The sequence below is a fragment of the Ruditapes philippinarum genome, unplaced genomic scaffold (assembly GCF_026571515.1).
Source record: "Ruditapes philippinarum isolate M1 unplaced genomic scaffold, ASM2657151v2 ctg4779_1_1_1_1, whole genome shotgun sequence".
In the NCBI taxonomy this organism is placed as follows: Eukaryota; Metazoa; Mollusca; class Bivalvia; order Venerida; family Veneridae; genus Ruditapes; species Ruditapes philippinarum.
Window position 1 is genome coordinate 135,001 of NW_026851801.1, and position 16,692 is coordinate 151,692.

The 16,692-nt window shown below is 31.5% G+C and overlaps 1 protein-coding gene across 5 annotated transcripts in view; it reads left to right on the forward strand.

The window, feature by feature from the left end:
• Positions 1 to 12,166, forward strand: part of LOC132740001 (uncharacterized) — a 30,868-nt gene extending 18,702 nt beyond the window's left edge. For 3 of the 5 annotated variants that reach the window (XM_060727862.1, XM_060727855.1, XM_060727869.1), the window contains exons 5-12: positions 150 to 341; positions 1,240 to 1,449; positions 2,689 to 2,841; positions 6,604 to 6,796; positions 7,415 to 7,592; positions 8,638 to 8,728; positions 9,452 to 9,531; positions 10,222 to 12,165. In XM_060727862.1, coding sequence (XP_060583845.1) covers positions 150 to 341; positions 1,240 to 1,449; positions 2,689 to 2,841; positions 6,604 to 6,796; positions 7,415 to 7,592; positions 8,638 to 8,728; positions 9,452 to 9,531; positions 10,222 to 10,287 — 1,163 coding nt within the window. In that variant the 3' untranslated portion in view covers positions 10,288 to 12,165. Of the gene's footprint in view, positions 1 to 149; positions 342 to 1,239; positions 1,450 to 2,688; positions 2,842 to 3,328; positions 3,401 to 6,603; positions 6,797 to 7,414; positions 7,593 to 8,637; positions 8,729 to 9,451; positions 9,532 to 10,221 lie in introns of all 5 variants that reach the window. The other 2 variants (XM_060727877.1, XM_060727885.1) reach the window with 2 other exon arrangements.
• The last annotated feature ends 4,526 nt before the right edge of the window (positions 12,167 to 16,692 follow it).

A 16,692-nucleotide genomic window follows, 5' to 3' on the forward strand; every position in this document is an offset into this window, starting at 1 on the left:
TCGATGTCTTTTTTTTTTTTCAAATTTTAAAAACAATAACAAGCAAACAAGTGAGATGCATATGATATATATTCTGTTCTTTTGTAAATAATACTGATGTAAAATCTTTGAATCTTTTTTTATATAATTATTATTTCATTTTATATCAGAACGTTGCAGAGGATGTGTGTTTGTAAATGACCGTTGCCTTTTACCGGATCCTGTACACTGTCATTTTTATATTGAATGTGTGAAACATGGTGCTTCTGTCCGCGCTTTCAGTCGTGAATGTGCACTTGGATCATTTTTTGACAGGAGGTCCTTCCTTTGTGTAGATCCCAAAAATGCTGATTGTCCAACAGGTAATGTGATGTTTACATAGACTTTATTTACAAAGAAAATATCATATGAAAACACATGTAATAATTTATTTCCTTCATTTTTATAGAATAATACGTGAAATTGTTGTTTAAATTTGTCAAAACTTATCATAATTATTAACTATATTTTTTAAAGAATTTTTTGACGTTTAAACATTTTGGCCCTATCAAGTATACATGTACATAGAAGTAAATTCCAACATAAATTTATCCACCACTTATTATATATTCGAGAAACATAGACGAGCTATGCTTTAAGGCTTAACCATACAATTCTTATAAACAGAATCCAGGAACATTAATGTTGTTTCTAAGAACTCGGTACATGTTTGACAAAAAACAGATAAAAACAAGCCGATTTATTTAATCATTACAAACTCCAAATAAGCATTGATATATGATACATGCCTTAAGAAAAATATTTTAATGTTTATGTAATTTATACGAAAACGCATAATTCAACTGTAAGACTTGTTTATAATATATGCAAATATTGCATTACAGATAAACATGGGAATACGTGTAAAACATTCTAATGTTTAGTTGAATTCAAGATAATTAATTTAACACTTTTTTATATTTACATTATTAAGTTTCTAGACTTTAAGTTTAGACTTTCTCAGTGTTTAGACATATAAATTCAACATTGAAATGAAAACACTGATTATATAATGTATATTTTCTAAATTCATGGTGAAAGATATCACTTTTATGACATTAAAGTAGTAAAAAGCCATGGCAATCTAACAAGGACAGGTAAACCTTGAGGACATGTTTGACACACCCAGCGAAACCGCACTAGTTAATCTAGGCTTCACTCTATATCCGTAATAAAGATTATAAAATGTTTGATAGAAAGTATTTGTAAATCTTAACACAGACCGTTGCCGAGTGCCAGGAACAAAATGGTATGCCATTCATGGTCATTGCAAGCACTACTGGTCATGTGGTTCTCGCGAAGGCGGTGGGGTATTCGCACAAAGTGAGTGTTGTCCTGAAATGGGCGGATTTGTCGAACCTGTCGGATGTGTCGAGAACCCAAATTGCACAGACACATGTTCGAGTACAATCATGAAAGACGGCCCAACAGGTATTCATAATATGCTATTTTGTTATCATATGTACCAGATGACCATCTCAATGCAATAAATTTCATTACAATTTTAGATAAAAAAAATCTGTAGTTTAAATTACTCTAAATTGAGCAAACTGATGATAGAAGTGAGAGGCAATAATGCAGTGTATCTGTAAATTTGGAAAAGAAATGGTGATAGGATGTAGTTTTTATAACAATAATTATAAGGAAAGAAACACATGATTTCGATAGAAAAATATATGTGTTTTTGAATCTCAAAGATTAGGTTGCGATGTGACTTGCCTCGGAAATAGAATGGACAAGTACATAGCAAATTAATTTGATTTCGTTAAAGTATAATATAATTTAAATAAATATAAAGATATAGGTATTGATGTTGTTGTTGTTGTTTTGTAAATGTGTTTGTTCAACCGTCGTGTGGTGCGGGAAGAGGATCTGAAAAGAACCTCTGTTGTTTAAATTAAATGACTGAAGATCAGTTTTAGTATTGCATCTTTACATCTGATATCAGTTATGATGTATGTTTTTGGAGACAACATTCACAAAAGTGTGTCCACATCAACAATAGCTTATTGTATGTATACAAGATTATGTAATAATACTTATGTACGAGTATTAATAATTAAAGTTTTTCGCCAACATTTTAGAGAACTACTTAACGGTCTGTTTATTAATGTTAACAATTACGTTTTAATATAACCTTAATTGTAATATTGCCTTCTATGTTGTGTTTATATTTTAAGTAAGGTTTACCAAAGATTGAATATTTGAATTAAAACGTTACATTTTATGTTTGGGTTTTGGGAGTATTTGTCAGTATTTGAAACAGCATTTACGGAAAAGAAAATTTTGGTATTTAAATAAAAAAAATAAGATTATATCTAATATTATTAGTAATGTCTATTTGTTTTAATTGTCTTCTTGTTTTTCTTTTAAGTTGTGTTACCTTATGTTTTATTTCCCTTATATAATGGACTGATCTGGTGCTATACATGTCGGTAAATTGCATTGAGTTGTGTTCAATTAATTTCGTTACACTTTCTTATCAGTTTTATAACAATGGCATTCAATTCAATTGGCTGTGCAATATTTGAAATATTACATTTTTCGTGGCGATATTGGTTGAGTTTGTTATCTAGGTAGTACAAAATGATGATGTTAACGTATAAAATGTTTCAATAAATAAGTCATAGCTGCCGTAGAATGCTTACTAACTCATCAATTCGTTCTCAGGCTGCCAACTGCGAAAAACAGCGTCCCCAACAGTTTATTTTGACGGAAATGCAAATATTGAGCGTCCATGCGCACCCGGAACATTGTTCAATGAACGTGCATGCACGTGCGTGCAAGATGTGTCATATGAGCGCAGTGAAAACAAGCCCGGAGGTACACATTGTCGAATACGTATTGATGTGGAAACTAACCGCACATTTACTGAAAAATGACATATTTGGAAAAATTGTTGCAAACTTATGCCATTTGAATGACGGAGGAAATTATTAATTAATGATACTGACATTTCAAATTTTTAAAGTTCCGACGCTTCTGCTTCTGTACTAACTTTTAATACTTCGATAATAGTGTATAACATTTAACATGATACGCATTATAAGCTGGAATAAAAACTATACCATGAATCATTAAATGGCAAAGGTTTGCTTTACGTAAAAAATGCACAAACTTTGACTGATTTTGAAATTAGAATAGAAAAAATATTACATACTTTGAACTCGGTATGTAAAATAACATATTTGAGTAAAAATCATTGTAAAACACACATGTCAAAAGTTTTTGCATTAATTATAAATTAGAGTTAGTCTAATAATTTGTCCAACAATATCTAATTCATTGTTGCATTTTTTTCTTTTTTGAGACCTTACCAATTGCTCCTGCAGTAACGAAACATCGTGCTCCTGTGGCGGCGCAATGCAAGCTACTGCGAAAGGTATAACTTCAGAAAAATGCGGTCATTGCTTATAGTTAAAATTACTTATAAACGAACTAAACATAGACCTTTTATCTTTGCACGAAATATCTCACAGTGATGCATGAAATAACACTTTGCATGTACAATGAACATGTAAAACTTTGTATTTTGCACTAAATCTGCTCGAACCGAAAGTCATTAACCTCCGCCATCTGTATAAAGCATGGCTAACAGGACATCCTCGCATTTTTATAAGGCTCCATATTGTTTGAGTATTTTCAAATTAAAATTTGGACTGTTTCAAATCCAATTCTGGACAACACAAATTATAAAATTTCGGCCGGTTCGTGGTAAATTTTGATGTTCATACATAAACTATGTATAGTGATATTTTATAAAAGAACATGGTTTACTGGTTGATATATATAATATTTAAATAAATAGATATATGATTTTAAAAGAAAATGATAAGATTTTAATAGAAAGGCATAAAAATAGTCATAGTTCAAGATTAATGTTTATGGAATTAGAAATTAATTATTAATTAGAGTCAATACTGAATTTACCATACTTGCGACTTGATACTTAAATAAACGTATAAAGATAACAAAATTCTTGGTAAAGCTTTAATCTAAATTAGCATGTTGCTCTTAAAGGAAAAAACTAATTATGCGGGTGGTATAAAAAGCGAAAGTGACATGAGAGGGTAGCCTCTAGAACTGTGATGTCATTATACAAAAACAATGCCGTTTAACGAATCGAGTACATGCTTATGTCTGTTATCCTTATCTACCTTAATAGATATGTGCAATATAAGAACAAGTGAGTCAAGAACTAGATGCTTCTAAAATTTCTGATTCTGATTTCTGTGCACTTTTAAAGATGAATAATTTAAATTTGTTCATATTTGAATATTTGCTTTTTTTAAAAAAAAAACAACAACATTCTTACATATTTGTTTGGTCAGGTTTTACGTCGCACCAACACGGTAGATCTAATATGGCGACTTTCTAGCTTTACCGGTGCAGGAAGACCTCAGGTGCTATACCGTGCATTATTTCAGGCACAAATTTTGGCACCTGAGTAGACCCGTCTGCTTTCCGTAATTTCCGTGAAAGAATCCAAAGTCCCTTGCTGGATCCGAACCAACGAAGGTGGGGCAAGTGGTTTTCTCAAATAAAGGACTTGTTATAAGGTTATATGATACACGATTGCTGATTGGATCAGTATGAATCATAAGAACCTTCCGATCGTTCCTTTCAAGTTTGATTTTATAGCTCTATTTATTAGGACCTGGCGATAGCAATTGTATATAAAATGAACGTGACATTTAGCAATATGCAAAATATAAGAAGATCAGAATTAAATATCAGATTTTATTGACGAGCATATGGTTTGCTTGTTTGATTTGATTTGTGAGTGATTTTATAGGTCAAAATTTACACAATTATACAGATAATTTATATAGATGACTTTCTAAGGCACGCGTTATCGACCGTCAAAGAAACCATTTTTTTTCATAATATTGTAGCTATGGAATTGGCCTTCGTGATTTAAAATCAAGATTTATTTATAAAGGTGAGCAGTTTGAAAAGTAATATGATGACAAACACATGACATTCACTTGAAATTGCCGAAATAAGAAGTCACCTAAAATTTATGCTTATCTGGCAGTTGAATTGGGTCATAATAACATACTCTTAAGAAAAAGAAACTAATTATCAATTGAAAAAGAACTTTTAAAATATGATCTTTCAATTCATTTTTTTTGAACATCAAAACTATCATTAATTGTTTGAAATAAGGACATAAAAATTATGATATAGATAGAACTAAATATAGCTATAGAAACGTTGAATTATCTTTTCTCCTGACTAACAAATAGAATCTCTAGGAGTTTAATATCCGTCATAAATCTAACAGTCCTGTATAACTAGGTTTTTGTATGGAAATATTTAGCTAACAATGTCTCTGGAAGCTCATTTATCTGTGTAAAGTTAGCATGCAGCGCTAGAACAAAATAAGCGTTAAACAGCATTAAAGTGACATAATGTCCATTCAAGTGTACAGGCCAAAATCAAAATAACTTTAGAATTTACCATGGTAACTGAACGCAATGTTATAGTCTATTTCATATTTGTTATCAATAGCCAACGTGACTCACATAAAATTCTATAAATATCCTTCGAAATGTTTCGCTAACATAAAATTGTTGAAAAGAGTGGGGCAGATTTCTTTTAATATTCTAGCCAATCGTTTTATCCAAAGCATTTTGTTTTAAATTTCAACTAGATCTTTTGGTCAATGACCATTATAGGAGTCAATCTTTTGAAATATTTAGCCACAACAGCTAAACTTGACAACGAAATAATGGGCATAATGTCATTTTAAGTTCATTTCTCATATGCATGTTAAACAAATACTTGTGCTTTGTTGACGTTAATAATAGATATCCATTATGAAACGTATATAACCATGTAAAACAATCATTTTTTTGGTGCAGGTTACTAACAAATAACACCTGCTGTAAAGGGAAATATTATGTTCCATATTTTTGTGAATACGTATTTTAATACTTAACCTGAATAAGTTGTGTAATATTTCTGTCTTGATTTCGATTTAAAACAGTTTAATTCAATTTTAAAGATTTCATCATTGTAAATAATAAAGCTACCAACAGAAACGAGCCTTGTCTGACTGCGCCGAACAGCATGCTGGTCCGGCTCTTTCTTGCTGACAGGATTATCGGTTTTGGCTCCATCAGGTTAAAGGTTAAAAGCATGTTATCTTGATAATATACCAAAGAAACATACAAGTATATTATTATCAGGACATATAAAATTTTTAATCACTACATTTTAAAATGTCATTATGATACATGCACTTACTATAATAAAAAAAATTGAGATTTTCTTTTGAATCAGAATAAGGAGCCGATAATGTTTCCTTTATTTAATGACATCTTGTCTATGAAAATGACTTATTGTATATCTCTCAAAACATTATCTTATTGTATTCCTCTAAGAAAGTTGTGTATTATTGTATTTCTCTTAGAAAAGCTTTGTATTATTGTACTTGTATTATTATATTCCTCTTAGAAAGTTTTGTATCATTGTATTTCTCATGTATTTGTTTTTTATTTCTCTCAGAAAAGCAGAAAAGCTTTGTACTATTGTATTTATTTTCAGAAAGGTTTTTATTATTATGATTCTCTTTGATAGCTACCTCCTGTTTACCAATGTTATCATTAACGTTTGATGGCGGCAGCATGGAGGACTCGTCCAATACCAAGCAACATATAGGAGTAGATGGAGTGTCAGCCACACGGGAAGGAGAGGCTCTTTACAACGGCGGTGGGCGACTAGTTTTATGGCGATATGCAAATCTAATGTTTCCTATCGTTTATGCTATAAGGTAATTTGTATTTATAACCATTTTCTAGATATAGTATAAGTTGCAAACAATTATGAAGTAAATTCAAACAGTTTACATATACAGTAATAAACTAATTTGGACAGTTATCTAAAACATTGATAATACTGTCAATAAGTTGAGCTGCAGTTGACACCGTACATTGGAACGTAAACGAAACAAGTATGTTTCAATCTTATCAACCAGTTTTAAGATAAAGTACTTAAATATCATCTTACAAATTCATCGGAGGCGATGTTAATCTCATATGCTATCGTCATTTAGATTGAAGTTTATGACATATCAATGTCTATCAGACCCTGCCTCATTAAAGCATATGAGGAACGTATACATTGTATAAGAAAAATCTAATACGCGCAAGAACAAGTTTTTTTAACTATCCATGACGGTCGTCGACCCTTGTGTAACGTATAAATAGTGTGCATTATATGAAACCCATTCTTTTCCTTCCTTTACGTAATTCATTAGGTTCTATATGGGTAGGTCTAAAATAACACAAGCAAACATGAATTACATAAATATACGTTAATAGTATAGTCAACTTATAATTTATTGCAGTGTTTCGTATTTTAATTTGATTGTTTTCACTTGAATTTGCAGGTTTAGATTTTTCAGTACAACACCAACACCGAGGAGGCAGATAATTTTCTCCAATTGTGACACTAAAGGAGGACAGGAACCATCTTTGGAAATTTCCTTAGACACAGTGTATAATGAAGTTGTCTTTAAGATAGACACGTATGAGGGACCTTCGAAGAGATTCACAATAATATATCAGGTATAAAGTTGTGGTGATTCACAGTATCATTAAATATGTATAACGAAAATGCACGTGGTATTTCCAGATAATAACAGAATGAACAAAAGTAATCCAAACGTTTACATGATGTTTACGGTAAATTCATGGTATACCAAACGTCAAGTTTATGATTGACTATGGGATATCCAATGATACATGTGTATTCCAAACGTCACGTTTATGATTAAGGGACCTTCAATGGTATTCCCAACATAGCCGAGGGTATGGTGATACGTGGTGTATTAGGATAACCCAAGGTATTTTCAGCGTCAAGGTTATGATAACGAACTGGACTATTGAAATAAAAAAGTTATAAAGGAAACACCCTTAATACAGATAAAGACTAGATTTTGATAAAAAAAGCTTATGTAACAATGACAAAAAGTGTTGTATCACATTTCAAGTCCTAGTATTTACATTCGGATTCAATTGTTACAGTCGTTGTTAATTTTTGGCGATTGTTGTACAAAATGCACAAACGGACTGTGATAATAAACACAATTTAACATACGAGTAACAAAATAACGATTCATTTGGTAGTTTTAATAATGATAGAAATAGTTCATATTTTTTATCCATATTCTTTTTTCTTTGCGTTTTATCTTGAATACCAACGTTTATTGACATTAACGATGAAGCAGTTGCGGAAGTTGCAGATAGTAGAAGTGGTGATTTTTTTTGGGATCGCCGCACGCAGTTAACTTCTTTCAATTCGCCAAAGTACAGCCACGACATCCTTCCTTGGCAGGCTTGCTAGCAGTTTATTCGAATTAGTTGCCTTCATTCCATAATTATGGCATGTGTACCGTTAAAAGGTTTTCATGATCGTTCACAACGAAAGTGGCCTGCACCGTCCTGGAATCAAACCCGGGTCGCCAAATTTCCAGACCAACGCGTTACCAATTGAGATAATTGGACGGTTAATTTTTGTATAATATTGATGTGCATTTTTTTGAACATATTTTTTGTATGGTTACAAGCCGTGCTACTTAGCTTGACATGAATATTCTATTGTATGTTTCAGCCAAGTAAATGGACAAATGTAGATTTTATATATGATGGAGAAAGAATAGTAGGCTCTGTTGATAGAAGGGCTAGAAATATTTTTGCTGGAAGTAAGTACTTTCACAACTGCGTTCGTTAAATTTGTTGTTTTAAAGTGGAGCTAGTATAAACAATTGATGGTTTATGAATGTGCAAGCGGTATATCAGTGTACACATTGTATCAACAAAGTGTGTATTCAGTTGTGGTATCATTATTTGAGAAAATACCAATGCTGCACGTATGGGTTAGTAAACCTTAACGTAAATGCAAAATTGTCAATCTAAGAAAACATCCGCTTTATACGGTGTGACATGCTTTACATGAAGCTGGAATAGGTTTGTGTCAGGACACGTGTTTTTTTTTAAACAATACATTTGTGTTATGCTTACATTATTGTTGAAACGTTTGTAAAGTTAACTTAAGCTTGATGCAATTCACACCCAATGCTTAATCCATGTCCTTATTCAGTTCTTTTATACTCACCACGAAATTGTTAAAATTCAAATCATTTAAATGTTGATTTTGCTTAAGCCGGTGCTTGGGTGTGTGGACGGTAGCATGCATTAACTACTACCGTCCCTGAACAAGCTACATCAAACCGAGCCTGCAATATTTTGAATATTTAAGTGTTTTTTGGGGATTCTGTTTTCTCATTTTTAAAATTATCGTGACAAATTAACGAGATGAACTATTCTAGATCCGTAATGATTTATAACAATTCAGTTTAAGCAGTCTTATTAATATTATTATTATTATATAATCAATATATAACACGACATGACTGCTGTTTCAGGCGGAATTGAGACGCGTCCACATCCTGTGGGTATAGGAACTTGCAACGGAAAAGACGGGTTTAAAGGATTACTTGATGATGTAAGCATGTTTTTGTATCAATTGAAAATGTACTATTCCAGTATCGTGTTATGTTTTGATATTCCATATATATATATAGTCAAAAATTACTTGACCAATTCTTGTTTTGGCGTCCCACTTTTTAGCGTTTATTGACACATACCAGCATCAGTTGAACCGAGTTAATACTTTACGTTTAATAAATATTCCTGTTATTTAATTGGAAAGATATTAGATCTACACTCCTTTAACAAGTATTCAACTGAAATATAAGATGTTGTTGGAAACAAGTATAGTGAAATCATTTGTGCAATTTTACACCAATAGGCATAGTAAGAGTTTAACATTGTGACAAGTCATGAGTATAGATCTGATGGCAAATAGCCTTATCGGTTTTTGACAAATTCTACAACAAGATAAAAGTGTGGTACAACAACGACAATAACTGCAACTATTGTTTGTACATTTCGTATCAGGATTGAAATATAATATCAAAACATAATGCATATATTATCAATGTTTACTTCGAGGTATTAATTTATGCTCAATGTTTATTTATTGTTATCAATTTATGCTCAATGTTTATTTTGTATTTGTTTTTTATTTCTTTTATTTGGTACTTATTCATGCTTCAAGTTTATATTTTCACTATCAATTAATGCTCAGTGTTTGTTTTCTGTTTACACTTGTGTGCTCACTGTTTATTTCCAGGTATCCATTTACGAGGAATGTATTCCCGATGATATGTATGGAATATTTATGTCAGTATTGGAGTAATAAAGACAAAGACATTACAAAAACAGATCAGGGAATTACCATAAAATCAGACATTTCATTTTTTTAATTAATAAATTCGCTTTTACAGTAATTGTTAACACATGATGTCTGGTATAAACGGGTTTCCGTGGATTTAAACAGAACTAAAGAAAAAGTACACATCGTTTGAAGGAATACTGAAATTAGAATATCTCGATTGGCAGAGCTTTTCGAAATCCACAAATTTCTTTCTTTTAAAAATGTGGTTAAAAGTATTATTTTTTTAATGGAATATTTTTAGGTTTAAAAAGCACAATTTCATATTGACTGTTATATTGATTGGTTTAAAATTGTGATAAGCATGAAGCTGTCTATGTTATAGGACAGTTTTCTTACGAGTAAGGTATACCAATATCAGAAAGTTCGTTTTTGCGATGAACAGAAACGCTGACCCTTTTTTTAAATCATAATTATTTAAGTTAATTATTATTTCGTCTTTAACTCATTCACAAGGTTAAAATTATTACACGTAACATTTCATCAACTCTAATATATCTATACTTAGCCCGTTGGCAGCAATAGATTCTACCCATACGTTCACTGTACACCAAGATCAGCCGACACATTCATGCGAGCTTATTATGAACTACACTGTTTGCTATTCTGTCAGATATAATAATAAATTTTGTTTCGATGGACAAGTCTATTTAAGAAATTAAGAGAAATGAATTTATGTCCGAACTTCTTCAATTTACATTGAGAGTTTCACAAGTTTAAATAAAATGTAATGAACATTTTCAGTAAAATAAGATTAATTAAAGATATAATTTTACAATTGATGGTTCAAATCGTCAGGATATAATGACTTTTATTGTAAATTAGCCCGATTTGAATCTGTCGTATTTGAACGTTCTGTCATTCCATCATAACGTGGATCGATAATAATCATTGTAAACTTTTTACATATCATCCAACAAATATCATCCGTTTAATCTGAGCGTATGATATCTTATTGCTTCGCTGCTTAGTTTACGATACAGTTAGTGTCATATTGGTATATCCTGTTGATATAATTTCTTCAATCATGTATTCATTTGGCCAGTAAAGTATTTATATTTGTCGCTATGATGGTTTACGTCTTTTCTTCACTTAATGTATTAAAGCAGTGCATTTTAAAAATTCCTACGATAATATCTGTTAAACATAAATGCAAGTTTGTATTTTTTGTTCCTTTACCTATATTTTGAGACATGTTTTATCTTAATTTCATCTTCACTCAAACCATTAACATTAAACTTTATTCTGACGTAACGTGACATTTTAACTACAAATGCATATCTTAATGTTCAGTTTGTAACGTCTGATTTGTATGTATATAGGTTGTATTTTAATAATGTACAGGAGTAGTGTGTGTATGTATATATAATTATCATTAACGTTATAAAGTATTTATTTGTGAATTATTGTTTAATATTATGTTTAAAGTGTGCTAATGTGGTTGGGCGTGTGCTGACAGGCCGTTTGTAAGGCGACACTTAAAAAGATAACTTGCGGATGTTTTTGTTTCTTATTTTTATTTTCACTAAAAGAGATTATTTAACGTCAACTATATTTAATTCCGCATTTATGCTCACACTTATATACTAAAAATAAAATTTTCGACAATATATCAATGTCATAATTATTTCAGATTAGTAAAAATTGTTTTTGTTATTGTTGTTTCTGAATAAACTGAGCTTGATACCTAACAGAAAGATGACACGTAAGGTATCATTATTTTAACAAATAAGTGATATCCGTAAAAATGTAATTATTTTGAAATTTCACTGCTGTGCGGTGTCTTCAGGATGTTATATATTGAACAATAAACTGTACCAACACTATAACATTATGTTTTTTTGTAATATTTTTTATAAACAATCCTGTTGGATTCGCTGAATAGGAGAATTTTGTATCTTGCACTGCATGAACTTCAATGATGATATTAAAGGGGAAATATTGAATGAAGTGAATTCAGAAAGAAGAACTTGACAGATATGTGTGTTAAGTATTAATATTAAGCCGGTGCTAGGGGGGTGTGGAAGGTAGTTTGCAAGAACAGAGTCAAACAAACCGAGCCTGCAACATTTTCAATTTTGCTGTGTTTGGCTTTCTTTAGGTAGTCTTATTTTCTCTATTTTAAGTATTTTGTATCGGAAATAAAAAAAGCCCTCAAATCTTGTTAATAAATAAGGTAAAATTTATAAGCAAATGAATTTATTAGCATTTAGTCTACAAAATGAAATGATGCTTTTAGATCTTACTGACACATTACTGCTTAGAACTTGAGAGAAAAAATGTTAAAATAGAAAAATCTCTCTTCTCTAATCAATCAATAATTACTTTTGCGTGTGGTCTCGTGCTAATTGAAGATACATGAATGTTCGAATATATGACGAACTATTGATTTATTTATTTATTAAAGTCTCATTTATATACATGGTAAAATATAATACAACATAAAACATATCATAAGAACATTTATATAGCCATTCTATACAGAATTACAGGAGACTACAAATGTAAAAAGCACATAAATATATATAGCATTTTATAATTGCTGACAATTTACATGATAAAACTAATGAACAGATGCTCTAATCATATGTAAAACAAAGATAAGAATAAAGCAGTACGACTTTGATATAATATTGTTAACAAAGATAAGATTTACGTCTATTTAGAATATTGAAACAGGTTTTGGCAAATAGTCTAATAAAGGAGGTGTTATTCTATGATTGTTTAAAGGTATAGTTTTTCTATTTATCTCCCTCACCCCATCACCTAATAAAAAGTAAAGAAAACCTAGCTTTTCAGTCAGGTTGGAATTATAGATCACTGTATTTAACAGTTGCTTGACATGTGATTTTATTTCTGATATATATTGAGCTTCCATTCTACATGTATATAGACTGACATGAAAGTGACATTATGCTCATCTATGGGCATGCTATGAATTAGCGGATGAAAATCAAAATAAGTTCTACATTTTGTCATAATTGCTTGCAATCTTATAATTATTTTGCATGAATGATGAATAACTCACATGGTCCAAGGGAAATTGTGTCAATATCCATCAGAATTTACCTGTAATGTAACCTTCGATTTATTTTTTTATTTTAGGCAGATTTATATTTTATTCTTAATGTTTCCATTATTAGCTACTTGCCAATTGGGGCGTCCGTGGCCGAGTGGTTAAGGTCGTTCACTTCGAATCACTTGCCCCTCACCGCTGTTGGTTCGAATCCCGACAGGGACTTTGGATTCTTACATGTGAGGAAGCTATCCAGCTAGCTTACGGAACGTCGGTGGTTCTACTCAGGTGCCCGTTCGTGCCTGAAATAATGCACGGAAGGGCACCTGAGGTCTTCCTCCACCAGTAAAGCTGGAACGTCGCGATATGACCTATACTGTGTCGATGTGACGTAAAACCCAAAACAAACAAACAAAACTTGTCAATTACCACTTAAAGATCCTGTAACACATTTTGTTTTCATGGTTTTATTTCATAAATATGATGTTCAAATTAAGATTTGTCAATATTGTAAGTTCCAATAAGCATTATTTATAAAGATATTACCTAATTTAACATTTCATGTAAATAAAGGGAGGTAATTAGAAATTTATTTTCTATAAATTCTAAGTCAAATTTTCCAATAAGAATTGAATGCATATAATTTATAGATTAAATATAATGTGCACAAATATTTGCAGTACACATTGTACATTTTCTTCGATGTTTGAAAATTGTTTTATTTGCACGTCGCTGAGAAGGCACCGGGTATCGGCTTGGCTGGTAGTTAACTTAAACTGAAGCCTCCGTGGGTGTTATCACGGAACCGCTACTTCGTCAACAACTGCGGACCAGCTGCCGGTGTCCTGACTAATGCCGAGTGGAGTGGCCTTACGGTGTAGGCTGAGACGACGAGGATGGTGTGCTAGGGTGCGTGAGCCCCTAGTACAGATAGACGGCTTGTAAGGCAGGCCTTTTGCTGGCACCAACAGCCCTTTTCGGGGCTACCCTTTCATATTGTCACCGGTTACTGTACATTTAGGTTCTCATTGACCGCCGTACAGTGACCTACTTTTGGCTCAAAATTCATATCTATGGCTAATACTCCGTTGAAATTGCATTATCACCACTTTGTGCTTCAAAATTAACTCTTTTAGGGCATGACTGGTGACATGTCCGGGGTCCGTACTCGACAGCGAAAGCTGCTTTTTGTGCCCTTACGGGCGGATGGACCCTCATTAAGCATTAGCTACATACATAAGCTTATGAAATGTATAGTCAATTCGATTCAGATCAGTTCAACGAGACAAAGGACAATGAAAAAATTAGTATATTGCCACTTTAAATGAGTGTAGTACTATGGCAACATCTAGGGACGATTTTAATACAGTCTGAATGAGTACATACAGATAAACAACCTTATAAGTTATTATCTGTTATTAGTAACTTTATAGTGATTGGTATTTTGTATGGATGCAAAAATATGCCTTTACATTTGGCTGTGTTTAAGACAGGTTATTTCATATATTCAATACTTATTCCCATGAAAAGCTTCTGACATGCTCTCAATACATTTTAAAGTATTATTCAAAAATATTTATTTTCATTTCTAAGGCTAATTTCAGTCTTAAAACTAAAAACGAGCTTAGCTTAAATGAACTGTACTAAACTCCCTTTCTTTTTTCGAAATGGTAACAGTGTTTAAGAATGCTGCAGCATAACCAATTGCAACAGTCTTATTTAAGTTATTCGATATTTGTTTTAACATAATCCATTCAAAATCATGTTTTCATCAAGAAACAGCATTGTGTTAAACGTCTAGAATGCGCTTTTGAAAATGTTCAAAAATTATATTGATTGGTTTTTGCCAAATTAAGAACATTCCATTAATTCAGTAATCTTCTATTTGATATAACAAGTTTAAGTTCCCATGCCTGATATTATTTTTGGCTTTTTAAAAATGTACACTTTCTATCTTACAGACGTTATCTTGATTCCCGAAAATGTCTATAAAATATTTTGAAATATATCTCACTAGACTCGCAAATAATTCATTTCTTTCGAGTCAGTGATAAAACGTTATGATTAAATTTGCCTATCTGGCATACATTTTGCCTGAATATTGCCATAATACATTGTTCAAAGCAGAATATAACAGGTATTCCTGAAGGTGTTTTCCTACCTTCGACCAGTAACAAAGCGGAATAGCTCACAGGTAAAGTGCAGCGTTTTCAAGGACAAATGATGTGTTTTGTGATCCCACTTATCTTCAGTTTCATATAGTGTTTCTTCTTTTAAAATGTTATGCCTGTTTCATCCTTTTTTTACCCGGAAAGCATGTAGATCAACACATGTACGGCGGAATCAACAGCGACAACGATACTGCCAGAGAAACTTTACTGCAAATAAATATTTATATTCATATAAATGAAATTAAGAAATAAATAAAATGTTATAAAACAAAAACAAAACAAAAAAGCAACAACAAAAAACCAATGTACATGATAATCAACAGTTTAAGTCCAACTACGACACGAACCCGCACAAAACTGCATTTTTTACTAATGGAAACAATGTCTTTCAATGATAATACATCTTTATATCTGTCTTATGTTTGGCTTAGTCAAACTACGAACTAGTATATACACGTATGATGGGTAAAGCTATGAAACTTTTGTTTAGAACTTTAATTTAAGCTTTAATTCATATTTCTAATTCATAAAATTTAGATGATAATCATATTATAACAACCAATGACAAAATTAGTTTTGATAAACTTAAGATAAAATATTATATCTGCCTACCTTACTACCAACCCGCCTACTCCACGCAACCAACACGTGCATGTGCCGCGAGAGAGGAAACAAACATAATTTAAAGGATGATTTTAATAAGGAATTATTTAAGTCATTAAATTCTTAGCATCTTAAGAATTGATATACGAATTATACTGGTAGAGGATTTGAAACGCCCACTTCGCTGTGGATGAATATTTATTGGCATTTAGTCACACAAGCATGGTCGGTAAGTGACCTGACGGGTGATCAACAAGTGTTTACAAACGTTTTTCTGATGATACCTGAACTGTTGTTTTGTACACATTGATAGTTTATAAATATCCGTTTGTAACTTGTTGTAATGAATATCAATATCATTATCGTAATGTTTTATTACTGAAAAAAGTATAGCAACTCTATACTAGAATATACAAAGAAACGAGTAACAACCCGTGCAATTAATATCGCTTGTGTAACGGTATATTTATTCATTATTAGTTAAACACAAAGAAACATACGGTCTTTTATCAATCCATGCGTAGTCCTTTTTTGTTTGTTGGTATTGTGTTAATATATTTAACAAGTGGAATAACAAAA